The sequence below is a fragment of the Cricetulus griseus genome, chromosome 3 (assembly GCF_003668045.3).
Source record: "Cricetulus griseus strain 17A/GY chromosome 3, alternate assembly CriGri-PICRH-1.0, whole genome shotgun sequence".
Taxonomy (NCBI): Eukaryota; Metazoa; Chordata; class Mammalia; order Rodentia; family Cricetidae; genus Cricetulus; species Cricetulus griseus.
The window spans coordinates 62,126,066-62,154,026 of NC_048596.1; the positions used below are offsets into that span (position 1 = coordinate 62,126,066).

At 46.9% G+C, this 27,961-nt stretch overlaps 2 protein-coding genes across 6 annotated transcripts in view; one reads left to right on the plus strand and one right to left on the minus strand.

The window, feature by feature from the left end:
* The window catches only part of LOC100774343 (serine/threonine-protein phosphatase 2A 55 kDa regulatory subunit B delta isoform), a 35,857-nt gene extending 27,857 nt beyond the window's left edge, over positions 1 to 8,000 (minus strand). Inside the window, exons 1-2 of one of the 2 annotated variants that reach the window (XM_027409079.2) lie at positions 7,847 to 8,000; positions 7,665 to 7,757 (exon numbers count right to left, since the gene is read on the minus strand). In XM_027409079.2, the coding sequence (XP_027264880.1) occupies positions 7,665 to 7,757; positions 7,847 to 7,853 (100 nt within the window). In that variant the 5' untranslated portion in view covers positions 7,854 to 8,000. Of the gene's footprint in view, positions 1 to 817; positions 885 to 7,664; positions 7,758 to 7,846 lie in introns of those variants that run through there. The other variant, XM_027409080.1, reaches the window with a different exon arrangement.
* A 79-nt stretch (positions 8,001 to 8,079) lies between these two features.
* Positions 8,080 to 20,276, plus strand: LOC100774053 (MAPK-interacting and spindle-stabilizing protein-like). Of its 4 annotated transcripts, none has more exons than XM_035442133.1 (2): positions 8,080 to 8,171; positions 19,043 to 20,276. In XM_035442133.1, the coding sequence occupies exon 2, from the start codon at positions 19,131 to 19,133 to the stop codon at positions 20,172 to 20,174; it is 1,044 nt and encodes a 347-aa protein (XP_035298024.1). In that variant the 5' UTR covers positions 8,080 to 8,171; positions 19,043 to 19,130; the 3' UTR covers positions 20,175 to 20,276. The 4 variants fall into 4 exon arrangements, with proteins under 4 accessions (XP_035298024.1, XP_035298023.1, XP_035298025.1 ...); XM_035442132.1 differs by lacking the exon at positions 8,080 to 8,171 and adding an exon at positions 8,179 to 8,403; XM_035442134.1 differs by lacking the exon at positions 8,080 to 8,171 and adding an exon at positions 8,189 to 8,307.
* Positions 20,277 to 27,961: the final 7,685 nt, after the last annotated feature.

Below are 27,961 nucleotides of genomic sequence, written 5' to 3' on the forward strand. Positions count from 1 at the left end.
TGCAGAACCGGGCACCGTCAAAGTCCATACAAGTGTAAGGACAGTCCAGAGTGCAGAACCTGAACTATTTACCATTTGGCTCTTTGTAGAAAAGTGTGCAAATTCCTGAGAGTTTGACTTTTTCCATAGAACCTGTGGTCCTTGACCCACAATCATTCTCCAAAGGCCAGGGTGACCTTCATACAGTTACAGTGTTGTCACTCCTGCTTAGGACCTTCAGCTCATAATCACTCATAGCACAGTTCAAAGCCCTTGGCATGGGATTCAAGGGCTGTAGCTTATTATTAGCTGGGCTGGGCTGGCCTGCTCTCAGGGCATTCCTGCTCGCCAAGGACCAAGTCAGGTTCTCTTACTTTTCAGAAAGTCACTCTTCATGTATCTCTCCTCAAAGCACTCAAGTCACATGTTCCCTTCTTCCCTTTTTGTCATGCCCTTCCACCTCTACCCTCCCCTGGGCAGTGGTCATTTCTCTCTGGTTCTCCACAAGGGATGCGATGCCCTATCCACTGACAGAATTTCATTTCTGCACTTCCTAGTCCAAGCCTTTCAGTGCACTGTGCCGACTTCTTTAGCCCTGTATCACTATTCCTTTTCCATGCCTCCCACAGCAAGCAGCACAGAGTCAACTTCTTTATGTTGTACCCTAGGTACCACCAGCCATGTCCTTGCTTGCCAGAGCTTTCTGGTTTCTCTGGAATTTCACCATCAACTCTGTAATGGTCATAGGTAAAGCCCCCACTTTCTAGATGGGGAAATAGAAGTATTCTGCTAAGCTGACACAAACTACTAAAAGGATGGAAACAGAGTTTGTACCTACATCTCTGCACAATGCCTTTCCATGTATCTTGCCTTTTTGTATTGACTGGCATCAAGCTGAAGAGACAAGCCTAACACATGACGTCAAGTAAAAGGACAGTCCACAGCCAGTTATGAAGAGCAGCTAGAGCGGGGATCTACCAACAAGGTGCAATCTGATGGAACAAGGATCAGTGGCCTGTTGAGAATAGACAGGAATCAAAAAGAATAATCCTGAACAGGAAAGAAACAGGAGTAATGATGCAAAGATGGCAACATCACAAGATAACACTGAAAAAAAAAAAATAAGATGCCAGGTCCAGAAGACAGGATTCAGTAGACTGCTGAGGTAAAAAGCAATCTCCAAGCCCGGCGTTGGTGGTGCACGCCTTTAATCCCAGCACTCGGGAGGCAGAGGCAGGTGGATCTCTGTGAGTTCGAGGCCAGCATGGTCTACAGAGCGAGTTCCAGGATAGGCAATTATTTAACATCCAGATTAGTACTTTAACCTGCAACAAAAGTACTGCACCCTTTTTGATCATAAATCTTTTTGGTGTGATTTCTAGATGATAAAGGCTCAGCAGGGGCCCTCACATCTGGTAACCCTGAACCCAGCCAGGATCTCCCTCCAAAGAAATCTTCACATCAAGGACTAAACACATGGTGTTCAAGGATGAAGAACTGCAGGGATCTTGGGGAGAGGCAGTGTCTGATTTTTCCTTCTCAGCTGAGTTCCACTGCAAACTTACTACTACTACTACACTTACTTCACTGAAGTTCTCCCTGACACACTTTCCTACAGGCAAAATAAAAATGCTGCAACAGAGTGCAGAACTCCAATCCTAACACATAAAGATTGTGACTAATTATCCATTCCTTGATACATTCCCCACATTTAACTATCCATGAAATGAGACTTTATTTATTTATTTATTTATTTATTTATTTATTTATTTATTTATGGTTCTGAGACAGGGTTTCTCTGTATAAGTGTCCTTCCTAGCTGGCCTGGAAATCAGAGATTTGCCCACCCCTGCCTCCCTAGTGGCCTGGGCGGCCACTGCTGAGATGTATTTTTACATTCAATGAAACACAGTTACTTCCTAACTTCCCTTCATTTTATTACTTTCTGGGGTTTGTTTCTTTCAAAAATACCACCTGAGTCCTAAGGAGGGCTTATTTTTTTTTAAATATCTTTTTTTATACCAGATTACCCATCTTCCCAGGTTACTTATTATATAATCCCCAAGGTTCACCCTGAAGTTAAGAACATAGAATTTTAGTTTGACTTTGTATTATTTCCTTAGATAAAAAATAAGGTTAAAGTTGAACTTAAAGCAATAAATTATCTCATGGATTAATTAAGAAATGACAGAGCTGGCAAAATGGCTCAGTGAACAGGCACTTGCTACCAAAATTGAGGAAGCAGAGTTTAATCCCTGGAACCCACATGGACCACTCCCCTAATATATTTGCTCTCCAAATACAAAAGATAAAAAAGAATCAGATTATCCAATCCAAGTGGTCAATCCTAAACACACATACATATATGCAATACTACTATAGGTTGTATTTACTCTTCCTTGTGTATATGGGTGTGCATTTGTAACAGTAATAAAGAAAAGAGGTCAAGAATCTGAGAGGTAGTGGGGAGATACAGGAGGAATTCAAAGGGGCCGAGGAAGATGTAGAAATGATATAAAGAAAGAGAAGTTATTACAACAAAACTATTAAACACAAAGAGAAGACATTTAAAATCTCAAGTTCTGAAATGGAGGAACAAGCTGTTATCCTGCTGGTTGACCTTGTGATACCAAGCTCAAGACTCTCCTTCACGAGTTCCCTTTCTTCAAAACAAAAGGGAGAGGCCCTCAGGCTCCCTGAGTGAGCTGACAGCAAGCTTGTTTGTTTGTTTTATTGTTTTTAGAGACAGGGTATCTCGGTGGCTTTGGAGGCCTTCCTGAAACTAGCTCTTGTAGACCAGGCTGGTCTCCAACTCAGAGATCCACCTGCCTCTGCCTCCTGAGTGCTGGGATTAAAGGGTGTGCCACCTACGCCCGGGCTATACCTGAACTCTCTTCACTACTGACACTGACCTTGTTTTATCTGATAAGTGCAATCCCCTCCCCATTTATTTCAAGACGGTTGTTCTGTGTTGTCTTGGCTATTCTGGAACTCCCTGTGTAGACGGGATGGCCTCAAAACTCAGAGATTATCCTGCCTCTGCCTCCCAGAGTGATGGGATCAAAGGTGTGCAACACCATGCCAGACTTATATAAGCATATATTTTTAAAGCATGCTGTTTTCTGTGGCATTTTAGTTCAATGGCTAGTGGTACAATCTCTACTAACAGAAAGCTGGATTCCACAGGGGCTTCCCCAGGACTGGCTAAAACTTGTTACTAGAGCAGCAAAGCACACATAGGATTTGGAAATGGGCAGCATAATTCTGCTCACATCCTCACTTTGTTCTAGTGTGGCTATGGAGCTGAGTTGACCACTCTTTGTGCCTTGTTTATGCATCTGAAACTGGAATTGTAGCCTTTCAGATGGGTAAATGTAATATTCACTGGCATGGGTAGTGCCCCTGCACCATTTCTGGCACACAAAAGCATTCAATAATGTTAGCTGTCACTGCTTTTTGTCTGGATCCTCTGCAAGGCCTAGGAAAGTGGAGGTAACAGCCAGACTTTAGGCTTGAGGACTCAGTGTACAAACATGCAACAGTTTGTAATGTCATAGAATATTCACCTGCAGGAAGCATGTTCAGGGATAGAGAGCAGGAGGTGGTGTTAGTCACTGTACATCTTGACATCTGCCCAAATAACTAACCCAAAGCACTGCCTAAAGCGCTTTGTCCCTTCGTTTGCCATTTTGATTCCTGCTTCCTAGTCTACTCTCCAACAGGGAGCCAATCACGACTGTCAGCCACTCTTACATCTGGCCATCAGCAGGAAAATTACTAGTCTCCCTGTGTGCCCAGCTTGCTCCCATTTGCAGGTATATGGGACTCACTGACCACACAATGAAACCATTACTTTGAAGCAGAAATGGTGAACTGACTCACAGCAAGATCTAATTCTTATATACATAAAAATAATCAAAGTTTGCACAGTTCAATATTGTACCAGGGGTTATTAGGTTAAAAATATGAAACTCAAACACAAACAAAAGACTTTTTCATCTTGCTCTGCCTGGCTTGCCTATTTACACCCTGCCCTCTGTCCCCCATGCCTCTGGGTACTGCCTGCCAGGTCAGAAGACCTCAGACTTAATCTCTAGGACACACCTGACTGCCTAGGCCCAGGACCGCAGAAGCAGAAAGACAAACCAGGAGCAGAGCTACATGGAATTTTGCAGAGCTGAACAAAAAGCCTCACAAGCTACAAGTTTCAACAGATAAATTTTTCCATACCTCAAGTTCTCAAATCCAGGCATCAGCGCATGAAATAAACCCCTTGAAATGACACCTTCTAATTATCTCTCACCAACATTTCTTCTTCAAGTTTGAATTTGGATAGGACTGGGGTAGTGATTCTTGTTGCTACAACAAGTCCTAGTTGCCAATGACTGCCTTTGCCTTTTCAAACCACTGATACATCAAACATTACCACCATTCTGCCTGACAAAAATGATTAAATTATAAATGATGGATTAAGAAATAAGTGGGTTAAAACAGAAAACTGTGAACACATACAATTAAAAAGAAGACATACAAAAGACTTGCAAAATAAAATTTTAGATATACTCAAAAGTTTTACTTAAAATACTTGCAAACTAAAGAAAAACACAAAAAGGCTGGGCAGAGCTGGTACAAGCCTTTAACCAACACAGCCTTTAATCTCGGGTGGAGGCAGGCAGATCTTTGAGTTCAAGGCCAGCCTGGTCTACAGAGATCCAGGATAGCCAGGGATACACAGAGAAACCCTGTCTAGAAAAACAAAAAAGCCAAAATTTAAAACAAAAAGTTGTAATCAGTATAAACAAAATATTTCTGTCAAGATTTCTAAAGGAAAGAATGCCATTTTCCAAAGTATAAAGTCAGTTTAAATTCATTTAACTTATTAATAAAAACCAAATCAAACCAAACCACACAGAACCCAAACCAGAAGTTAATGCCGACTCACCTTCCTACCACCACTATACTACACCTCTGATAAATCACAGGAGGCTGACCTGTCACCTACTTGGCACATGCAAAATGAAACACAGTAATACATTTTATGCCAACACAGAAGAAACAAAAATCAATACACTACTTCACATAAAGTCACCTGGCTTCAATCTCAAACCATGCACCTCTGCAACTCTGAGAGCAGTTTCATGGGTCAAGATGACCTGGTCTGGTCTTGTCCTCTGAGACCACAGACCACCAGATGTTCTCAAGGGTCAGGAGTCAAGACAGACACTGGCAGGAAGAGTCAGGGTGAAGGAGGGAAAGAAACAGAACAGGACAGGACATCTGTGGAAAGGCTGCTGCTGGTGGCAGGGGAGGTGGGTGAGGTGAACAGACTTCTTTTAAAAGAAAGTGAAAGGTCCATGTTCATTAAGATGGCTGAACAAGTTGCAATGGCTGATATAAAATGCCAATGCTCAAGTCTCTAAGAAATCAATCCCACAATCCTCAAGCTCTCTTAGTTCCCTGTCTACTTACCCACAACCATGGCACATTTAAAGCTGTGATTAGGGGAAAGACAAGCAACAGACAGGGCCTTGAAATTCAAGAACAAAGTCTTAAGCTGGGCATTGTGGTGCATGCACAAGAATTCAAGGCCACAACCAGGCAGGCGGATCCCTGTGAGTTTGAGGATGGCCTGGTGTGTACAAAGCTGGTTCCAGAACAGTCAGGGCTGTCACGAAGAGAAAACCATTTTAAAAACAAAACCACCAGCAGAAGCAGACACCCACAGCTAAACCTTGAACTGAACTGAAATCCAGTTGCAGAGAAGGAGGACAGATGAGCATAGGGGTTCAAACCAGGCTAATGAAACCCACAGAAACAGCTGATCTGAACAAGGAAGAGCTCTTGGTCCCCAGACTGACTTATAGCTGGGAAACCAGCATGGGACTGATCCAGACACCCGAATGTGGATGTCAGTGAGGAGACCTTGGAAATCTATGGGGCCCCTCGTAGTGGATCAGTACTTATCCCTAGCATAGGAATGGACTTTGGGAGCCCATCCCACATGGAGGGATACTCCCTAAGTCTAGACACAAGGGGGTTGACCTAGGCCCTATCCCAAAGGATGTGACAGACTCACCCTCCCTGGGGAGCAGAAAGGATATGGAATAGGTAGGGTGTTAGTTGGCGAGGGCAGGGGAGGCAGAGGGACCTGGGATTAACATGTAAAATAATCTTCTGTCTAATAAAAAAAAGGAAAAAAAATCAAAACCAGGAAAACCAAACCAAACAAACAAAATTCAAGGCTAGCCTCAACTACATAGGGAGTTTAAGACTTATCTGCCTCAAAAAAAAAAAAAAAAAAGGACTAAGTGGGGAGGGGGGTTGTAAGATGACTCAGCAGGTTAAGTCACCTGCTGTTAAACCTAATGACTGGATTTCAATCCCTGGGGCTCATTGTGAAAAGAATCAACTCCCACAAATTGTCCTTTAACCTCGACCTTTGCAGGGTCATGTACACACCCACACTCAAACACACACAATATAAATAAAAATGTACTGGGTGTTGGTGGCACACGCCTTCAATCCCTGCACTTGGGAGGCAGAGGCAGGCGGATCTCTGTGAGTTTGAGGCCAACCTGGTCTACAAGAGCTAGTTTCAGGATAGGCTCCAAAGCCACAGAGAAACCCTGTCTCGAGAAAAAAGAAAAAGAAAAAACCAAAACAAAAAACCAAAAAAACCATAAATAAATAAATAAATAAATAAAAATGTGGAAAAGAAAGTGTGTGCCTGAAATCCCAGCACCGGGGCAGAATGGGGCAGACAGGGTTGCCTTGTAGTTCAAGGCCTGGGCTACAACACCAAGAACTTTTGTCAACCAACCAACCAATCAACCCACCCACCCCAAACAAAACAAAAAAATCTAGGAAGGAAGTCTGGAGAAGTGACTTTAAAGGAGCAGTGGAGGAAGAGAGAACACTCAGCGGTGGAATGCCATTACTGCAGAGCTTCAGGAGACGACCTGACCAAAAAGGTCCCTCTTGCTAAAGACCAAGAGATGGAAGCCTAGGGTTAACCAATGTCTACCTATCTGGCCTGAGATTGGACTGGGCAGACTGGCACACACCTAAGCCCACGGGGGAGGGCGCCCAGAGCACACAGAGTTCAGTCTCACACTGAATGGGCCCCAGAGACCAAATGAGTGCACATGGCTCTCCTTCCCCCTTCTTGTACAGGACCCGAGGAGGCCAGAGCCCGTGGCCCCCATACATCAGTGTCTGAGACCCGATTTTACCCCCACCACAAGGCCTCAAGACCAACGGCCGTGCTCCCCCCTCTCACAACAAATGGAACCTCATCTCACCCTACAGGACCAACTCCTAGCTCGATTCCGGGGCCACAGCGGGAGAAGAAGTCCTGTGCCTCCGGCTCCGGCTCCCTACAGACTCTGGGGGGACCTGCACTCAAGACGGCGGGCGGCACAGCCCGGACCCCAGAGACCCGCCGCGGCCACGGGCCCGCCTTACCTCCTCAGACGCCCACAGCTCTCCGCGGCTGGCCCCGCGCCCCCCGGGACCGGACCGGCGCCCACTGCCGTCCCCCCAACAGACGGCAGAGACACGGCCTCCGCCGCAGCCTCTGCCCACGCCGGCGTCCACCGCCGCCCCCCTCTCCCTCTCTCTCCAGCCGCTGGCCGGCGGCGGAGCGTGACCTTGCGCCCGGGGCTCCGGGGCCGGTCGGGCCTCACCTTCCGCCACGTCCTCGTCGATAGCGCCCTTCACCTGCGAGAAGCACCACTGGAAGTCGTTGCCGCCCGCCGGGCAGCCGCCTCCTCCGGCTCCTGCAACAGAGCGCGCCGTCAGGCCGGCCCCGCCCCGTCCCGCCACCGTCCGTCCGCCGCCCGCCCGCCCGCTCGCGCACGGCCCTCACCCGCCATGGCGCGGGCGGGACGCGCCCAGCCGAGCGCGGCCGACCGAGGCGCTCCGAGCGCTCAGCCCCGGCCGCCGCCGCCGCCGCCGCCGCTCCCGCCGCCGCCGGGGAGGGAATTTTTCCCCTTTTCAAAATGGCGCCCAATGCCCGTCGCCCCGCTGGATGACGTCATCCCCCTCCGCCTCCTCCGACGGCCGCTGCCGCGGGGGCTGCCGGGGGCGCGCTGGGCGCCCACTGCGTCTGCGCGAGCCGTCTCCGAGCCTGGCCTGGCGTCGCCGCCGAGGGCCGCGCCTGGGAAGCGCGTCTCGGCATCGTCGGCCCGCGGGTACGGGCGGCCTTCCCGAATCGCTGTGTAGGGCTTAGGACGGGACGCCGCCCCCCCCCCCCGCGTCTTCAAGGGCTTCTGCGGCCGGCTGGACTCGCTGCTTGTAGGCCCGGACCGTTCCTACAGCTGAGTGAACGTGAGCGCCGAACCTCCGTGAATCTGCCCCTAGAGAGCGCTCGGCGTGGGCAGGCGGGGCCTGTGAGCCCCCCGGCATCAGGAGCCCAGCACCTGAGTGCGTAACTTTGCCCGTCTCCCACGCTCTCCTGCCCCGGTGTCTAGCTTAGCTTCTGCGCACCGTTAGCATCCGAGTGCTGTTTGAGAGGTTCCCTCAGCATAGCCCCGAGGAGCCGTTGTCGACTTTTGCATTATTTGTAGGTGTGCGTGTGCGTGTGTGTGTGTGGTGTGTGTGCGTGTGTGTGTGTGTGTGTGTGTGTGTGTGTTGCGTGTTTCTAGCATAAAGAGGGATTATTCGCCGGTGGGCTTGACGTATTCGAAATCAGCTTTCATAGCTGCTGTGAGACCGGCAGTGAGCATATCGCACCACTAGAGGGCAGTTGTCTCAACCCAGAGCATTCTCCACTCCACAAATGCTCACCTGCCTTTTAGCTGGCTCCTGCCTGTTCTTAGTCTCTTAGGCTGGAATGCTGCTTGTGTACGGTTGATTCGTCTGTCCTGGTGGATCTTACCCCTCCCTGTTGCAGAGACAATAAAACCGTGGGGCAAGTCAAGTGGAGCAGAGAGAAGCACAGCAGAGAAGGAGGGAGAGGAATTAGGAGAGTTGGCATTTTAAGAGAGCGATTGGAGAAGAGAAGACAAGAGTGCAAGCCCTGCTCAGTCTTGTGCCGCTGTTAGCAGTGGGAACAGTGCACACGCGTGTCCACCCTGACCTTTTTTCGTTCTTTCAATTTATTCTTACGCGATTTCTAACATACGCACATACATGCACATACACACACACTTTGGTCGAGGCCTTCCCATGCAACCTGAGGCTGGCCTCCACCACACCTCGCTTCCTGATACATTTACGGGGCAGCAAGAAACCGGAGAAGATGGCTGGGGAAGTCTAGTCATAATAGTGGAGGCAAGGAGGTGGTAGGACAGAGGGGACAGGGCAAGAAGGCGTTTTCAGGAGGTGAACTCTGATGAGATTGCTGGCTGTGGCCATGAGTTGGGGAGAGTCAGGATGGAACGAACAGTGCTTTCCATCAGCACCACCCAGGGTTGCTTCTGAAACTCCCTGCGGTAAGTAGGAGGATAAAATGAGCTGCAGGTGTCTTGGTGTGTGGGACAAGGGGAGAAGAATAAGAGGAGAGACATGGGCATTGAGGGTGTGGGACGAGTGGTAGATGACACCCCAGAGCTTCAGGAGAGTTAAGAGCACATGTATATTCCTGGGAGGATATAGGGAGGAGCTGACCCTGGGCAGCCAAAGGGACTTGAAGAAGGAATTCCAAGCCTTGGAAGGAGTATTCTGAGACTGCTTGCAGAGCTGGGGTCCAAGTTAAGTTTATTCGGACTCCGTGTAGGTCATAGGTACCTCAAGTAACACCAGTATTGTTAAATATTCCATTCTGCAATTTGTAGCTGCGTGTTTAAAATATGCAATGACTAAAATGGTTCCCACCATCACAGATTTGTGTCTGTGTGCACTGGGATGCATCTATGAAGAATGGTAGACTGAATGGACAGACTTGTAAGTAGCTGCCCTAATAATTAGTGGCTGGCAGTGTGTGTTGGGAAATAAACTCCTGAGTAAAAGTAAGAGGGAGAAGGATCTAGGAGGAAAGGGGAGGGTGAGCACCAGGAGGAGGAGCAGATGGCCACCACTACAACCCCTATTGCTATCAACCTGATGTCACTAAAGTACAGTGGGGAAGAATTGGGTATCATTCAGTTTTGACGCTGGCACACACAGCTTCTGCACATTCTATCTGCGGCATCTGAAAAGCAGGCTCTTGCTGCTCTGTGCATTCCTCCCCAGCTCTAGCTCTGTCTTGGATGCAGTACTATGACAATAAGCAGAGACTCAGATAGCAGACAGATTTTGAATGTCACATCTCAGAACCTCAGCTTCCTCACCCCTAAATGGACTGTCCTTATGTAGCTCTCAGAGTCCTCTCTGCATAGCTGCACTGTGACAAATCACTGGATGTTGAAGAGTAGACTTTAATGCTGAACTGGCTCTTGTAGCTTGTTTTGACCTCTATGTTGCCACTGTCTATGGGGCTGGGATCCTTACAGTGACTTTAGATGGGTTTGACTTTTATCATTTTACTTTCTTTTTTAAATAGCAGATTAATTAAAATTTTTTCAGTGTTTTGTTTGTTTGAGACAGGGGCTTACTATGTATCCTTGGTTGTCCTGGAACTCTATCGACCAGGTTGGCTTCAAACTCAGAGACTGCCCTGCTTTTGCCTCTAGAGTATTGAGATTAAAGGCTTAGACTGTCCTAGTTAGGGTTACTATTGCTATGATGAAACAGCAACATGACCAAAAGGAAGTTGGGATGGGAGTGACTTAATTTCCACATGATAGTCCATAACTGAAGGAAGTCAGGGCAGGAACTCAAATAGGGCAGGAACCTGGAAGCAGGAGCTGATGCAGAGGCCATGGAGGAGTGCTGCTTACTGACTTGCTCCTCGTGACTTATTCAACCTGCTTCCATATAGTACCCAGGACCACCAGTGCAAAGGTGGCCCCACCCACAATGGGCTGAACCTTTTCCCTTCAATCACAGTAAGAAAATGCCCAACAGGCTTGTCTACAGCCAGATCTTATGGAGTCATTTTCTCAGTTGAGATTCCCTCATCTCAAATGACTCTTATCGTGTGTCAAGTTGACATAAAGTGAGCTGGCACAGGCAAAATTTAATTTTTTTAAATTTATGCATGCGTATGCTAAGGCCAGAAGAATGTGTTGGATCCTCTAGTGATGGAGTTATAGGAAGTTGTGATCTGCCTGACATGGGTGCTAGGAACTAAGGACCTTTGGAAGAGCAGCAAGTGTTCTTAACTGCTAAGCCATCTCCAGCCTCATCATTTCCTACTGCTTACTTTAATATGGAGTAGGATTGTGCCTGCCTTTGTTCCCCACCTCCGCTCTATCCTCACTTCCCTTTCGTGTCTCTCTTGTCCTCCTCTCTTAAGTGTGTGGTCCTGTCCTCATGAGAACCTCTGTGGGTCATTCCTTAGAGACTTTAAGTTACTGTGCTGTAGCCCTTGCTTTCTTTGGTCTTAAGGTCTCCATAGCAACTGTAAGTAATTGATGAACCAAATACCGTGTTTGTTAAGTGAGACTGAATGAGTCTCTGCACAGGAGCTCAGAGTCCATCAGGAGCAGGTCATCTTTGAGCCATATCTGTCTGCTGTGTAAGGAGGGGGGCAGGAGGGAGTCCATGGGAGCTCAGCAAAGGGGATCTGGGCTTTAGCCAGAAAGGTGGGTGCTGAGGCTATTGGGGGAACATCAGTGAGTTTGATGGGTGATAGGGGTTGGGGAAGGAATGAGAGGATAGAGATGGTGCATTTATCTACCTTAGCATGGAAAGTTCAGTGGCTTTGACTTGGGAGTGGAGTAGGTGTCATTCAGATGAGACTATCTTCATTGGGGAGCAACATGGAGACAAAGGGAACCGGCTCCACCCATATGTGCAGGGGAGCACCCTCCAAGAGGCTTCTGCTGCAGGAAATGCGATCTCAGGAGAAGCTATGGTTTGTTCTGGTGGTTGCTCACCCTGTATCCTCAAGCACTCTTGTACAATAAGTCCAAGGAGCCTGAGAACCCTGAACCTAGAAGAGGATGTCCAGGCCTCTGTGCAGTACACTTGTTTTGTAAACCGTGAAGCCCCAGGGCTGCTGCTACCTTGGGCTATGACACAGATGTTGAGCCTCTACACTGGATAGTCAGGTAGCCAGTGCACATCATCCTGAAGGCTCATGGTTAACCAGAGTCTCCAGTTTCTTAGAGTTTTGTTTCCAAAGCTCTTTGATAACCCTGTTAACAGGAATTCAGTGGGAGTTGTACCATCAGTCATGGCCTAACCTCAGCTAAGGCTGTAGAAACTTGGTTAACTCATATAGCTGTATGCCAGCACTAACTTCAGTCTAAGCTACCATCCTGGTTCAGACTTTGGAGCTCCTTGGGACTGGACAGGAACCTGGGGGAGAGGGCAGGTGAGCATAGAGAAGCCCTAGGGACAGGGTTGCTGGAGGCCTGGGACAATTATACTCTGCTGGAGTTGCTAGCTCAGTTGCCAGCCTCCTTGCCTGGAATCCCTGAGATTGCTTTTTGGCCAGATTCCAACGACACTTCTGGAATCTTAGGGTGTCACCCTAGGTACTAGAAAGCGGGTGCATTACCTAATATGTACCCAGTAGATTTGGAAGATGTTCCTGGTATCTGTGCATGTATGTCATTGGCAAGTCAGAGGCCATTGAAGAGCTTAGAATATGAATCAGGCACTTACTGCTAACCTCTCCCCACACCCTGGACCATAGTAGCATCCTGCCAAGGAATGGAGACTCAGCACAAGTTCTTCACTCTCTGGATGCACAAGTTCTGGTGTCAGTAGAAAATCCTTGCCTTACCACTTACCTGTATTACCTCAGGAACTCCCAAGGCCATGGTGTTAACCTACAGGAGTGCATCAACCCCTCTGTTGCCCTCCATGATGCTGTTCCTCCCATTTCTGAAGTGGCGGCAGAGGGTTGAAACCTGCTGTCCTTGCTGACATAGTAGGGTGCAGCTTGGTTTGTTCATCCTGAGTTGATACACAGATACTCAGGTATGTCTCTGTTCCACATTTTGGAGCAACACAGCACTCCCTAAATTAGGAGCAGAGCACACACTTCATTGAATCCATGCACAGCAGGTCTCTGAGAGGTTGGCCTAGAGGCTTGTGAAAACTTTCCCTCTAAATTTGATGGATACCTGTGCATTTTCTATTTTTTTTAAACACTGTCAGCCATTTGATTTTTTTTTTTGAATGCCATATTTTGAAGTGAGAGAAAAACACTTGCTCATTTTAAGTGCTTTTCTGAAAAAAAATAATTCACAGACGGGGATAACTTCATTTCAAAAATAAAAATACAACTTCCCAATATTCTACAATATGGCTTTGTTCTCTAAATTATAAAATCAAGGCAGCTTGAGAGCAGTGCAGAGCCGGATGGCAGCAGAAGGCTTGGAACTGAAGGCACAGACCGAGTTCAGCAACTTGCAATTTTTCTTCACTGGGAACCTATTTGAACTTAAATTATGCACAATAAATGTCAAATCTTCCCCCATTTATCTTAGTAACTTAGGAATCCTGTATATTGGGAAAAGCTCTTTGTACATCAAAGCCCCTTAACAATGCAAGTTGTCTCATCTTCTCGTGGGAGGAACTGTCAGCTTGATTGATGTGATCAGGGGAGTGAGGGCTGCTGTGAGGAGAGCCCCAGTGCACAGGCTTCTCTCTTCTGCCTCAGCTCTGATTGCTTGCTCTGTGGAAAGCCCTTTTAGGGCAGCCTCTACATATTAGCACCTGCCATCTATCCCATGAGTCACCTTTAGAATCATGCCACCATCAGGAGCAGAACCCACACCAAGCCTAATGACTCAATACAGCCAAGTCTCTGTCTATCAGTAACAAGGAAGGGACAGGTATGCAAGAATGTATTCTTCAAAACTTAGCCGCACGGTAGCCTCATGTCCTGTCCTCTCCTCTGAGCTAACACAGTGGGTGTACAGGAGCTGGGTCTTGTGAACTTGACAGTAGCTCCTAAGACTTACCCTAATATGAATGTTCAAGCTGGGGCAGCATTCCCTACAACCACACTCCCATGCAGGAAGTAGTCGAATATTGAAGGTGTCACCTTAGTGGCTAAGACCAGGAGCCCAACAAGGTCAGGAATTGAAGCTTGTGCTCCACCAGAATGAAAGACTCACCTCTCTCTCTTGTTAGTCTCATGTGGGACAGTCTGACCTTGGACTTTGTAGTCCTGGATGATACTGAATTCCTGACTCTTCTGCCTTTGTCTTCCCAATGCTGAGCTTACAGGTATGTACCACCACCCAGGTATATGCTGACACACAAGTGTGTGCCACCAATGCCTTTCTATCTTCTCTGAACTAGTTTCTTCATTGTCAATAGTTAGGAGTAACAGTTCCTAGCCTAGTATAGGGCGGTAGGAAGGCACCAAGAAAGTAAACTAAAATTCTACATAAACCTTACTTGTAGCCTCAGTGAGAGATATTTTTGTTATTGAACTTCAGAGAGGTGGGAATCATTTATGGGTCCCAATACATACATACATACATACATACATACATACATACATACATACATACATACCCACTCATAGAAGTACTAGATGTCTGATCCAGCCCTTCTTGGAGGACCTTTGCTAAGCGTAAAGCTGGCAGCTGGTGCTTTCCTCATCAGGGAGCTGCTACCCTCTGCTGGTCGTGAGAGGTGAAGCAGCTCAGTACCCACCTTGGAAAGTCCTGGAAGAAACCAAGGTAATGGATTTTTTGATTGGAATTTTGTTTTCACAAAAGCATCCTAGGAGCAGAAATCCCTTGAGAGCAGAAGCTGAGCCCTACCCCTATAAGCTGGCAGAATCTCTACACTCTAGCAAACCCACTGTAAGTTCCTGGATCTTTTATCAGCCTTTTGATTGGGGGTGAGGTCATTAGGATGCGTCTAAGCTATAGACACATCCTGGCCCTACCTTTGGCCTTAGCCCTCACCTGCTGCCAGAGGTGGGGAAGTGGGAGGAAGAGGAAGGGAGAGCAGGAAAGAGAAGTGAGTGGAAGCAGTGCAGATAAGGGTGTGTGTGTGTGTGTGTGTGTGTGTGTGTGTGTGTGTGTGTGTGTGTACAAATTTGCATTCCTTGACAGAAGACCCACAGTAACTTGACAGGGGCCCAGTAACCCCACAAAACACAACAGGTCTCTCCCCTTTGGGGTTCTGGGGAAGATGCCCAGGCTGCACCTAAAGAATGGCTGATTGTTCTATATCTAGTTCAAGGATGAGACGTTTGGGGTGAGGTCTTCACAGGAGACCCAGGTGGCCTTCAGCCAGGCCTCTTGTTTATGACTGTGAAATTTTGATGAACATGACCCATGTCCTGGGAAAAACATCCCATGTAGTCCTTGTGGTTTATTACTATTTTGATGTAGAAATCAAGTCTCAACTTAGAGGGGAGGGCATAGTGTCCCCTGTACCAAGTGAAGCAGGAAACAGCATCTGAGCACATGGGCTGCTCTCAGATCTGAGATGTCCTGGTTCTCCCAGGGCGGAAGCCAAACCCACAGGTTCTTTTGGGAGACAGAACCCATATGGCAGTTTCTGCCCTAGCTTCTCTCTGAGCTGGAATGTCTGGCTGTCCCTTTAGGGATCCCTGTCTCTCCTCAGTCTTTCTGCCAACCATCTGCAGGAGTCACCTTAACCCAATGTCAAGCTGGTGGTGGTGGCACACACCTTTAATCCCAGCACTTGGGAGGCAGATCTCTTTGAGTTTGAGGCCAGCCTGGTCTACGGAGTGAGTTCCAGGGTAGCCCAGGTTACACAGAGAAACCCTGTCTTGAAAAACCAAACCAAACCAACCAACCAAACAAACAAACAAAAAACCCAATCGTCTAATACTACTGTTAGTGAAACTTTCCATGATTCCTCAGGAAATGTGAGAGCCCCTCTAAACCTTACCTAGATGCTGAAGCCAGCCAGAGGGCCTTAGGCCCCCTTATGCCTCCTTGTGATCTGATATGCCATTTCTCCTTAGGCTTTCCTGTGCTGACTATCAAAGCTGATGTATCTATGCTTCCATTCCCTGAATTGTGAGTGAGGCCTCACTGGTACATGAAGTTTTTGGATATAATCAAGCTGAGAGGCTTTTAAAAATTCTTTATTATGTATATGGGTATTTTGTTTGTGTTATGTCTGTGTATCACGTATGTGTCTAGTGCTTGTAGAGGCTAGAAAATAGCGTTGGAATCCCAGGACTGGAAATACAGATGGCTGTTAGCCACCATTCTGGGAACTGAGTCATGATCCTCTGGAAGAGCAGCCAGGGTTCAGTTAACTGCTCACCCATCTCTCCAGACCCAAGTTGAGGATCTTGAGAGGATGACATGGTTTTCTGGGGCCCCAGATACTGTGGAATAGGGGCAAAGGGAGAAAAACAGAGGAGCAGGTGAGATGGAGACTGAGGGGCCATTGCAGTGATGTACCCTAGTTGTCTCTGTGCCTAGAAGGCAGAAGGAAGGACCTTAGACCTTCTGGAAAGAGCCTGGGCCAAGCCCACAGTGAGGCTAGATGTGAACCCTGATATCCTTAGCTGAGGGAGAGTACACTTCTGTTGCTGAAAGTCATGAAGTTTGTGGCAATTTATTACAGTAACTTGATGAACCAACCAGTATACCAAATCATCCCTCTTTCTCTGGGCTCCTCTGTTGTTTTGACACTTGCTCTTTACCAGGGATATTATTTTATGTAGCCCTTGAAATTATAATATAGTTATGACATTTCTCCCTTCCCTTTCCACCCTCAAACCCTCCCATGTACCCCTCCCCACTATCTCTTAAGTTTATGGCATCCTTTATGGCATGTATGTATGTATGTATGTGTATATACATATATTCCTAAATGTAAGCTGTTGAGTCTGTATAATGCTACCTGTATATATGTTTTCAGGGCTGACTGTTTGGCACTGGACAACCAGTTGATGTGCCCTGCCCTAGGGAAGACAGCCTCTCCCACTCCCAGCTTTCCTTGGTTGCCTTTGGTTCTTTATGTAGGGTACAGGCCTTGTGGGCTTTTCCTTGTCCACTTTGGCATGTCTGTTGGGGCTGTCCTTGTTCAGTTCATGTTTGAGAAGTCATGTTGGTGAGACTTTATGGATGTAGCTTCTGATATTATTAGGAGACACAATCTTACAGCCAACCAACATACTGATCTGGCTCTTACAGTCTTTCTGCCCCCACTTCCACAATGTTGTCTGAGCCTTACGTACAGTAATGTTTTGTACATGTGTCCACTGGTACTGGGCTCTATAACTCTACATTTTGATTGGTGGTTTTCTGTAGTGGTCTCTGTTTGTTGAGAAGAGAAGGTTCCTTGATGATGGGTGAGGACTATACTTACCTGTGGGTATAAGAACAGACAAATGTTTAGATTATTGTTAGGGATTATGGTGGTTTAGTAAATTTGTGGCTATAGATTCTCCTCCAATATTCAATATAAAGTCACTAGCAGTAAGTAGTTAGCTAGGTTGCCAGTACCAGACATCATTTCCTTTTTGAATGGGACTTCAGTCCAATTAGAGGGCTGTTGGTTACTGCCAAGGTATGTGAGCCACTACTGTACCTTTAGGGTTATTGTGACATGCTGGTTGTTGATGTAGTTTATAAATGTCATAGCTGTGTAGACTGTTGGCTTGGAAACTTGCATGGTGTCTTCTTATACCATGAAAGGAAGACCTCAGGGAAGGGGCATTTAGGTCAGTTCTAGCTCAAGGGTCTCTGGATCCAGTTTCTGGATAGGGATCTTCAGTGCATGGTATCTTTAGCAATAGGGACTTACTCTCCACTCCAGGGGAGTGGTGACAACCAAGGACAAAAGCAATACAGTTTATATTTTAGGAGTCTCTTGGATAGCCTTACCATAGACACTTTGAAACCATTCTTTTCAATCTGTGATGGTTTTTCACATAGTAGAAACTTTACATTTTAGATAAATTTAGCTTAATTTTTCTTCCAATTATGGTTTTGGAATTGTCTCTAAAAACTCATTGCCAACCTGAGGTCACAAAGGTGTTGCCTATTTTTTTAAAAAAAAAATCTTATGTGTTTATTATGCCTTGCCTTTAGGTCTATAATGCGTTTGAGCTACTTTTTGAGAGGAGTCCATCTTTGTCTGAGTTACTTGTTTTGGGCTTGTGAAATCTGGGGATTTCAGCACCTTTTGTAGAATGACTTTCTTTGTACCATTGTTATATCTTAGCTCCTTTGTCAAGATATGTTGGTACTTGTATGGGTCTATTTCTAGACTAGCTATTCCATCCTATTGTTTTTATTTATTTACTTAATTTCAAGTATAATGCTGCCTTGCCTTTTGTCACTATACGAAAAACTTATTTGAAGTTAGTGTCGATCTTCTGTTTTGATGATTCTGGAATTCTGGTGTTAATTCTTTTGGTGCTTGTGCACTGTTGTAGGGCTTATACCCAGGAAAGAAATGGGCTTTCATGTGGTGACTCTGTCCTGCAGCTTGGCTATGATCACTTATATCTCCAGAAGGTATTTTTGTTGTTGTTGTTGTCGTCCACTCATTGGAATTTCCCTCATAGGCAATTGGATAATTGGAATAGAAACTTTTGTTTCCTTTGCTCATCTACCTACATTTCTTTCCCTTTCTGTATTATTTCATCTTCCATTAGCTGGAGCGTCTCTATGATACCAAGTAGGAATGGTGACATGGGCAACCCAGTCTCATACTTCCTGATCACAGGTGAAAATAATCTACTTTCTCACCATTAAGGAAGAAGTCAACTTTAGGGTATTTTGTAAATGTTCTTTCTTAATTTGGGGGAATTCCACTCTACTAGAATTTTACTAAGTTACTATAAAACTATCCTTTCTTTTAAAATCAGTCTATAACACTGTTTTCCAGAATCAACAGTAGAGACGTTTCTAGAACCATCTCTTGCCACACTGCTGCTCTGTAGATGCTGTCTTTACCCTCATTCCCTACATGTTGTCCTATCTGTCCCCAGTCATCCAGTCTCCACCACTTAAGTCTTTCCTAGGCCCTTTTTTCATCTTGGAAAAGTGGCCAGGCCACTAAAGGTTCAAAATGGGATCTAATCAACCAGTTGTTTTGTTTTGTTTAGGGCAAAATTTCCTTTATGAAGCAGATTTAAGCAGTCAACTTGCCCAGGTCGGTTCTCCATTGCCTGTCTCTTTGGACTCATCACCACTATGCGTCATGCCTCAGGCTCAGATCCTGCCTGGAAAATGTCAGATGAATTTTTGTTGGCATATGTGCTACCTGAACAGTCCCCTGCCAGAACCTTTGCTGTGAGCAATCCAAAAGCTGGCCAAGCTCCTCAAGGCTGGCCAGGCTCCAACCCTCGGAGTAACCTAAGTGCTCCACCTGCTGTGCTATCTGGACTCTCCCCAAGTACAGCACCCTCCACTTTGCCTTTTGGACCAGCACCAACAGGAATTTATCCTTCCATCCCTCTGACTGGACCATCACCAGGTTCCCCACCACCCTTTCTTCCTTCTGAACTGTCATGTCCCCAACCCAGTGGTCCTTATCCAGCCCCTGTCGTAAGAGGCCCTGGTCCCATAGGGCCGTATGCTACACCAAATATGCACCTTCCAGAGCTACCTAGGCAATATGGTGCACCCACAGATCCAGCTGCAGCTGCTACTTCAGGTACACGGGGATCCATGTCTTCTGGACCTTGGGCACCAGGAATTGGGGGGCAGCATCCTAATGTGCCATATCGGTCCCCGGGGCCACATCCCACTGTTCCTCCTCCAGTGTCAGGAGCACCACCTGTTCCATGGGGCACTGTGCCACCAGGACCCTGGGGACCACCAGCACCATATCCTGACCCTGAAGGATCATATTCCATGCCAGGACCTCATCCTACTCTGAATAATCCTTACCAAGTAACATCAGGACCTTCTGGTACCCCACCAATACCTGGTGACCCCCGTGAAGTGAATGAAGTCCCAGGGGGGTCCCGTCCTGATACATCCAACCAGGAGAGCACCCCAGAGACCACTGGACAAATGAAGCAACTGAAGGTAGATGACAAACCCATCAAGAGGAGACGGTCCAAAAAGAAGAGTAAGCCGGTAACTTGGGGAGACATCAAGACATTAACTCATGAAGCTGAGACCTTGGGGAAACAGCAAGGACACAATACTGCTGACCCCAAAATGATGCTGTTATGTTTAATGACTATACTACATGTTAATTCTCAGCGTGGGAATGCAGAATCCAAATGAATTGTCAGCAGGAATAAATGGCACACTGTAATAAACAGTATGATGTTGTTTTGTCAAAAAAAAAAAAGGAAAAAACAAAAATAAAAAACCCCATCACCATCAGTCAACTGTTTTGTTCTGGGCTTTGTCCAACTTTGCGGGCTTGGTTGTTAGTGGGTACCTTCAAGAAACAGCTAGGTCCTCAAGTGTCATCAATATACCAGTCAGCGACAAGTTTTAGCCTTCTCTAGATGCAGAAGACACAGAGCAGTCACAGCTGAAGGCTTCCCAGTAGCCCTAGTTCTCCATTAGGGTCTGCCCCCATCCCTCTAGGTCAGTGATCAGGACCGCAACACTTCCAGCATTTGTGGTGAAGACCAGGCCTAAACCACTGAGCATTGTGACACACTGTGAATGAAGCTTTCCCTGAAGCTTGGCTCTTGCCTTTTGTGGATGTGGGGGTCAGCCTCTCTAACCCCTCACCCTGGACCTTCCAGTTAAACATTCCTCTACCTTCACCAGGTTTCCTTGGGGTGGCAAGGTTGCCTTAGACAGGTTCCCCTTTTCAGATGCCACTTGCACCTTCTGGGTGGCATGTGCCGCTGCAGGTGTTCATATCCGTGACCTTGTTAGAAGGAAAGTACAGAACATGGCAGGAAACATATAAAGACAGACAATGAAAGAGATTCACCACAGGGTGGTGCTCCTGTGTCTCATTTTAAGTTTTTTTTTTTTTTTTCTTGCCAAGTTAACAATTATTTAAAATTAATTTGTCTGCAAAATGAACAGGATGAGGCCTGAAGTGAGATACAGTACTGCTGCGATTCCTTGGGATTTTTGTGCTTGTCTTCCTTTGTTGCCTCCTTACCCGAGCCATTTTCCCTTTTTAATATCTATTGTTTCAGGTCGGAGTCATTTGGCTGTCCCCTGCAGGAAAAAAGGAAACAAGACGCTCACAGCTCATTGGATTGGTTGGATGCTGAGACTTTCTACTGAGCTGGGGAAAAGGCACACAGTTTTGAACTGGGGACCCTGAGCACTGAGCTACACTGCCAGTGCCCACTGCTGTGGCCACTAAGGAAATGCTAAAATATTCTATTTGTTAATAGGAATCTGGTTTCTTCTAGAGTTCCTAAATAGACAGCAATGTGCCATTACTGAGTTTTCCAAAAGACTTTTTAACAAAAGGTTTAGAAGTTTTCTTTCACCTTGGTGCTAGAGAATTAAGAGGAAAAGCTCACAATGCCCGGGTTGTAACTCCAGCTCCAGGGGATCCAATGTCTCTGGCTTCCATGGACATCGGTACTCATGTACATATTCACACACAGAGACTTGCACATATACACATGAACAGAAATAATAAACATTAAGAAGCTAGGAGCTGGAGAGATGGCTCAGAGGTTAAGAGCACTGGCTGCTCTTCCAGAGGTCCTGAGTTCAATTCCCAACAACCACATGGTGACTCACATGGGATCTGATCCCCTCTTCTGGAGTAAAGGTGTGCACACAGCTCTAGCATTCATATGCATAAAATAAATAAATAAATCTTAAGAAAAGAAGCTATTGGCTAGGACTGTAGCTCAGTTAGTGGAGTGCTTGTTGAGCATGCACAAGGCTCTTAGTTTGATCTCAACATCACAAACCGGGCATGATGTTGCATATCTGTAATCCCAGCACTCAGGTAGAAACAGGAGGATCAGTAATTCAAATCTGTCCTCAATATATAGTAAGTTTGAGGCCCTTGGCTGCACACCAGACCACGTCTCAAACAAAGCAGATTTACCAAATTGCAGGAGTAATAGATATAATTGATAGAATTATAAGTGTGGCCTACGGTCTTTCGAGCACCTTCATAGTTCTCCCGGCACAGTTGCAGGTGCAGGACTGGATCCTTCACTATGACCAAAACTGGGAATGAGTCCTGAGGTCCTGGGACATCTTGCAGACTGAGGTAGCACTAGATGACCAATTCCAGGGTGAGGTCATAGTGGGCAAGCACTATCTAGATTGTAGCACCCAAGAGAGCCACTGAAGGAACTCGAAGGAAGATCCAAAGCAAGGGACATTTTCCTTTTGGGTGGAGTGGTGGGGACCCTCTGCTCTCACCTGCAGGATTGGATTGTGCCCCAGATCTCCCTAGCACTGAGCCTAACCCAGACACCTGATCTTTAGCCTTTGCCTGGTCTTTGGGTTCCTGGATTTCCCCCCTGCTCCTGGCCTCTAGGAAGCCCTGCTGGTGATAACAGGCTTCTTGCCTCTGTGGTCTGAGGCTGAGTGTTTCCAGGCCTGGAGCAATCTGCTACTTCAAAGGGGACATTGGGATATAGACAAGGAGAATATGTCAGCTGTTGGTTCAGAATGAGTCCCAGTCCTTTAGGACACATAGCTCAGTGTTGTCAAAGATTTGGGCCAGATGGTGCTTGGAACAACTAAGAGCAAAGTCATTGCCAAGATCCTACACCCCTAGTCTCATACAGCCTGCCTTCCATGTGTAATGCCATCATTTGTTCAGGAAATGGTTTATTTTGAGGCAACCTTGTATGAGGGAGCCTTGAGGGACCTGAACGCATCAGGGACCATGGAGACCCTAGCCTCTCGAAGACTGGCCAGTGGCCCTGGCTGCTTGGAAAAGCCACAGAAACTCTGTCTGTCAGGGCAGCAGGGCCACTGTGGGTTAGTTTCATATATTCTTGAGTAAGAGTGAATGTCCTGTTGTTAAGCCAGAACCAAAAAGCCCCAGGTCACCTTTTCTTATGGCCATTTAGCACCTGGTCACTCTGAGTGGGCTTCCTACTCTTGGTTGTAGACTGATTTGTTTAGATTTCTTCCCAGCATGCTTCTGGGGACCCTCTACACCCACAGGCAGGCCAACTGTCCCCTAGTGTGCCCTCATTCTACTGCCCAGCAATGGAGCGGAAGTCCCCATGTCTCTCCAGGGCTACCAACATCGCAGAACTTAGGAGCAGACCCTTTGGGAATCTTGGGTCAGAGGCTGTCCTGGGAACTGGGCCAGGTCACCGGAGTTATCCCTGGTTAGATGTGGTTGTAAACAGTTGAAAAGCTTGTGGCTAGAAACAGTGTTCATGGTGTGGGCATGCAAGTCTCTCTCCTCCCTGGGTGCTTTACAGTCTGAGCAGCCTTCCTGTGACAGAAACTGTTTTAAGGAACATAAGGCCGTAACTCATTAAATTCTGCTAACCCTCTCGATTATTTTACGTTTTAAATACGCAGACTTCAAATGGCTTTCTGGACATTTCTATCCCCACATCTGAAGATTCACATCTCTTTAATTCAGAGCTCATTTTGTGTTGAGTGTTGCAACGCTTGTCATTTCAAACTAATATATCAGAATCAGGGGAGAATAATTTACTTGGAAAACTGAGCCTCCATAAATAAAATAAATAACAACACATAAGCCATTTGAGTACATTTACAGAATACTGAAGTGGAAGTCAGCCGGAGTTGTGCATGATCTCGTTATTAGCTGACAACACAGGACTCATGCTAACTCGTGCTGGGGGTAGAGGGTTTCTAGAGGCCCCGCACCTCCCCCTCCCGCCCCGTAGCTCTTGGCCATGTAGTTGACAGTAAAGGTGTTTGCCTCTGATTATAGGGAGGGATAAGAGATCCAGTAGAGGCATGGAAGCTTCCTGGGCCTTGTTAGTGGCATCCCTAAGGCTGTTGTGAAAAAGTTGCCAGGAGCTGGGCATTGGTGGCGCTTGCCTTTAATCCCAGCACTTGGGAGGCAGGCGGATATCTGTGAGTTCGAGGCCAGCCTGGTCTCCAGAGCGCGTGCCAGGATAGGCTCCAAAGCTACACAGAGAAACCCTGTCTCGAAAAATCAAAAAAAAAAAAAAAAAAAAAAAAAAAGAAAAGAAAAGAAACAACAAAAAGTTGCCAGGAGAAAATTTGTTCTTGGCTTTAACTCCCCCTGCTGGGCAGAGTTTAGTCACACCTCTCAGAGTGGATGCTCTCTGTTCCTTTGTCTCAGAAACGTAAATGCTCTGGAGAAAAATGATGAGCTTCTCAGAACACTGATTTTACTCCACAAGAACTTGCTCACATATTGTTTTATGTATTAAAATGAAGGAGGTTAGCATGGTGGCTTATACCATTACCCTAATGCTTAGGAGGCTGAAGCAGGAGGGTGGTGAGTTCAAGGCCAGCCTGGACTACATATTGAGACTGTTTCAAAATAAACAAAACTGAACAAAGACCCCCATCAAACAGTGACAGAATTAAGGACTATGTTATATATTACAAAATACATTTACAAAGAAACAACTAAGCTGTTTTTTTTTTTTTTTTTTTTTCCTGAGTGTCAACTGCAAGCTACACCCCACCCCCATGCCTGTTAAAGTGTATCCAGTTGTCCCTCTACCCAGAAGCTCCACAGCCCTGGCCTGTATCAGGCATGTTGTGTCATCGTCTGTGTTCCCCCTCACCTCCTGACACCCCCTTCCTTTTTGCTCAGGGTTGGAGAGCCTCACCAGGTGAGACTGTAAGACCCACCCCTGGGCAGGCCTGTGCCTGGTATTTCTTCCCCTAGCCTGGAGCCAGCCACCCTGGCTTATTTAGTTTTTCTTTGGTGCTGGAGATTGAACCTTGGGTCAGTTTTTGTAGTGAAGGGGAATCTTCCAGGGTTTCTCAAGTGCTAGATTAGCAATCTTCCCCTGAGCTACCACACTCTGGGCCTGACTCTGACCTTTGTGCTGTGTTGGGGCTGAAGCCCAGGGTCTTAAACATGCTAATTGCTTTTGGTTACTTTTCTCATTGCTATGCTAAAATGCCCGAACAAAGCAATTTAAGGAAGGCAGGCAGGCTTTATTTTTGACTCAGTTTGAGTGTGTGGTTCACCATGACAGAGAAGGCATGACAGCAGAAATGAAGCAGCTGGTCACACTGCACCAGTTGTCAGGGAGAGGAGAGACAAGTGCTGTTGCTTGGATTCCTTTCTGCCCCTGCTCCTCCCATTCCTCTTCCTGCCCTTGCTCCTCCTGTTCCTCCCCCTGCCTCTGCCCCTCCTCCTGCTCCTCCTGCTCCTCCTGCTCCTCCTGCTTCTCCTCCTCCCCGTTCCTCCTGCTCCTCCTGCTCCTCCTCCTGTTTTTCCTCCTCCCCCTTCCCTGCTCCTCCTGTTTCTCCCCCTGCCCCCCCCCTCCTGCTCCTCCTCCCGCTCCTGCTCCTCTTGAGACAGGGTCTCACTATGTAGCCCTGGCTGGCCTGGAGCTTGCTCTGTAGACCAGGCTGTTTTCAAACTCACAGAGATCCTCCTGTCTCAGCCTCCCAAGTGTGAGGTTTAAAGGTGTATGCCACCATGTCTAGACTAGCTTTCTTTTTATTCAGCCTGGGACCTCAGCCATGGGATATGATGGTACAACCCACATTTAGTGTGGGTTTTGCCATTTAGTCAAACCTCTATGGAAACACTCTTACATACATAACTTGGGCTATGTTTCCTATGTAATAATACATCCAGTCAAATTGACAATGAAGATTAGCTGTCACACTAATCAAGCGCTCTACCACTGGGCTACTTACCCATTCTCCAACTTTGGCCTCCCTCCCTCCCTCCCTCCCCCTCCTCCCTCCTCCCTCCTCCCTCTCCCTCCCTCCCACTCTCCCTCCCTCCCTCCCTCCATGTGTGTGCACTTGAGAACTTGATATATGCCTATGTGTACACCTGTGCATAAGTACTTGACCATTTGTATGTGCACATATAGAGGCCAGAGGTTCACGTTGAGTGTTTTCATCTATTACTCTGTGCCTTATTTTTTAAAGATAGTGTTGCTCATTGAACCCAGAGCTCAACAACTTAGCTACATTAGACAGCAAGCTCCAGGGGTCCTCCTGTCTCTGTCTGCCCTGCACTGGGGTTATAGATGTAAGTCACAATACCCAGCTTTGACATGGGTGCTGAGGATCCGAATGCATTGGAGATGTGGCAGGTCACAAATGTTAGACCTTTGGTCTGGGAGTCCATATGGGCTTTCTCTCAAGGCACATTTCTACCATATTAGGGGAAAGAGACGGGTAGAATGGTTGAGAATGAGCTGAGCTTCGAAAAGTGCTGACAGGATGTGGTCAGAGCTGCTTGGCTCCTGTGGAGCTTATCCATACAAGCACCTGCCAGGGGCTTTTATTTACTGTTATTGTTGTTGTTGTTGTTGTGTGTAAGTGTGGTATTTCTATGTGTGGTGTATGTGCACATGTATGTGTGTGCATAGGTGTGCCCTAGGATGTTGGGTGTCCTGCTTTGTAATTCTCTGCCTTTTCCTTTGACTGAAATCCTAGGATGGCTGTCAGTAAGCCCCAGCTATCTCCTGTTTCTGCCGCCCACCCCCCAAAGTGCGGGGTTCCAGGCTGCACACCTAGCTGTGCTCAGTCTTTTGCACAGTCACTGAGGTCCACACTCAGGGCTTCATGTTTTTGCAGCCAGCTTTCTTACCTGCTGAGCCATCTCACCTTTAAACTGCTGCTTCTTGGGTTAGTGTGGTGGCTCGTTGACTGCCATTCCAGCACTCGGGAAGCAGGCATAGGAGGAGCAGGCATTCAAGGTCATCTTTGGCTACATAGCAAATTCAAGACTAGCCTGGGCTACATGAGGCACCCCCACTCCACCCTGCACACATAAACACAAAAGGGGTTTCTCATCTGAATTTGGGGTGTAAGTAAGAAGGAGACACCATGGACCAAGGAACCACGAAGCTCCCAGAAGCCTTCCACCAAATGCATTTTGCTGGCTGCTCCTGCCTTCTTGTATTCCTTCCTCTGAAGGGAATGGCCTCCTGTTTGTCACCATAAATTAAGCATGCTAATTTTGAGCAGCATTAACACGTTCATCAGCTCTGACTTTTAAAATATTTAAGTTCACAGCAGTTCAATTTTCCCCCTTAAATGGACTAAGAACCAGTGTTGATTTATTCAGCCTATTCAACATAATTGTGAGGTAAGTTCTTAAATGCTGCCTATTAACACATTGAATACAGTGCAAGAAAGAAACTTTCAGCTGAGATAAAAATCCTGGCATAATAATAAAAGCAATTATGGAGGGAAAAGGTCAATTCTAGGCCTTATGTGAATAGACTGGAGGTTTAATCACTAAACATGGATTTATATCACCTGAGATTACGCTCCAGGAGAGCAACAGTGCTATTCTCTGTAGCCAACCTTACGAACTTGGCTTTCGCTTTCCCGGGAGACCAGCATGGCAGAGACCCAGTTTGCTGCTTCCAAACGGGTACATCCCAGGAGCCTGCCCCTGAGCAGGAGGGTGACCCTTCTGTGTTGCTTCCTGCTGTTGGTACTCCTCAGTGCCCTAGAGCTGCTGAGGAGACTTGAACCCACCTCTTCTCCAGATGACCTTGAGCCACAGGCTGGGGGGTGGAGGGTCCCATGAAGGAACTTCGTTGTGTTGTGTTGTGTGCAGCTCAGTGTGTGCTGCTAGCTGAACACAGCTGTTGAGGACTTTGAAACAAGACTCCAGAGACTGGGTTAAACACTATTTTATTTAGCTGTAATTTGTTTGGATTGAAATGAAGTGGCCATATGTAGCCAGGGGTTACTACTGGAGTGTGCAATTCTAGTGGGAGGCTTGGAGTGGACCTCTCTTTACAGAACTCCAAGGAACCTCCAGAGCATCTGGTCTGGTTTCTCTTCCCAAGGAAGACCCAGGGTGCCACCGTACAAGCTGGGAAAATCTGCTGCCCTAAAGGATCACAGAGAAGCTAGTATTTGAATGACAACCATCTCTGTCATGGCAAGTCCACCCTTTGACCGTCCCTCTCTTTGATTCCTATAAAGAACCAGCT

Coding starts and splice junctions, on each gene's coding strand:
- LOC100774053 (XM_035442133.1), top strand. CDS start 19,131: ATGCGTCATGCCTCAGGCTCAGATCCTGCCTGGAAAATGTCAGATGAA.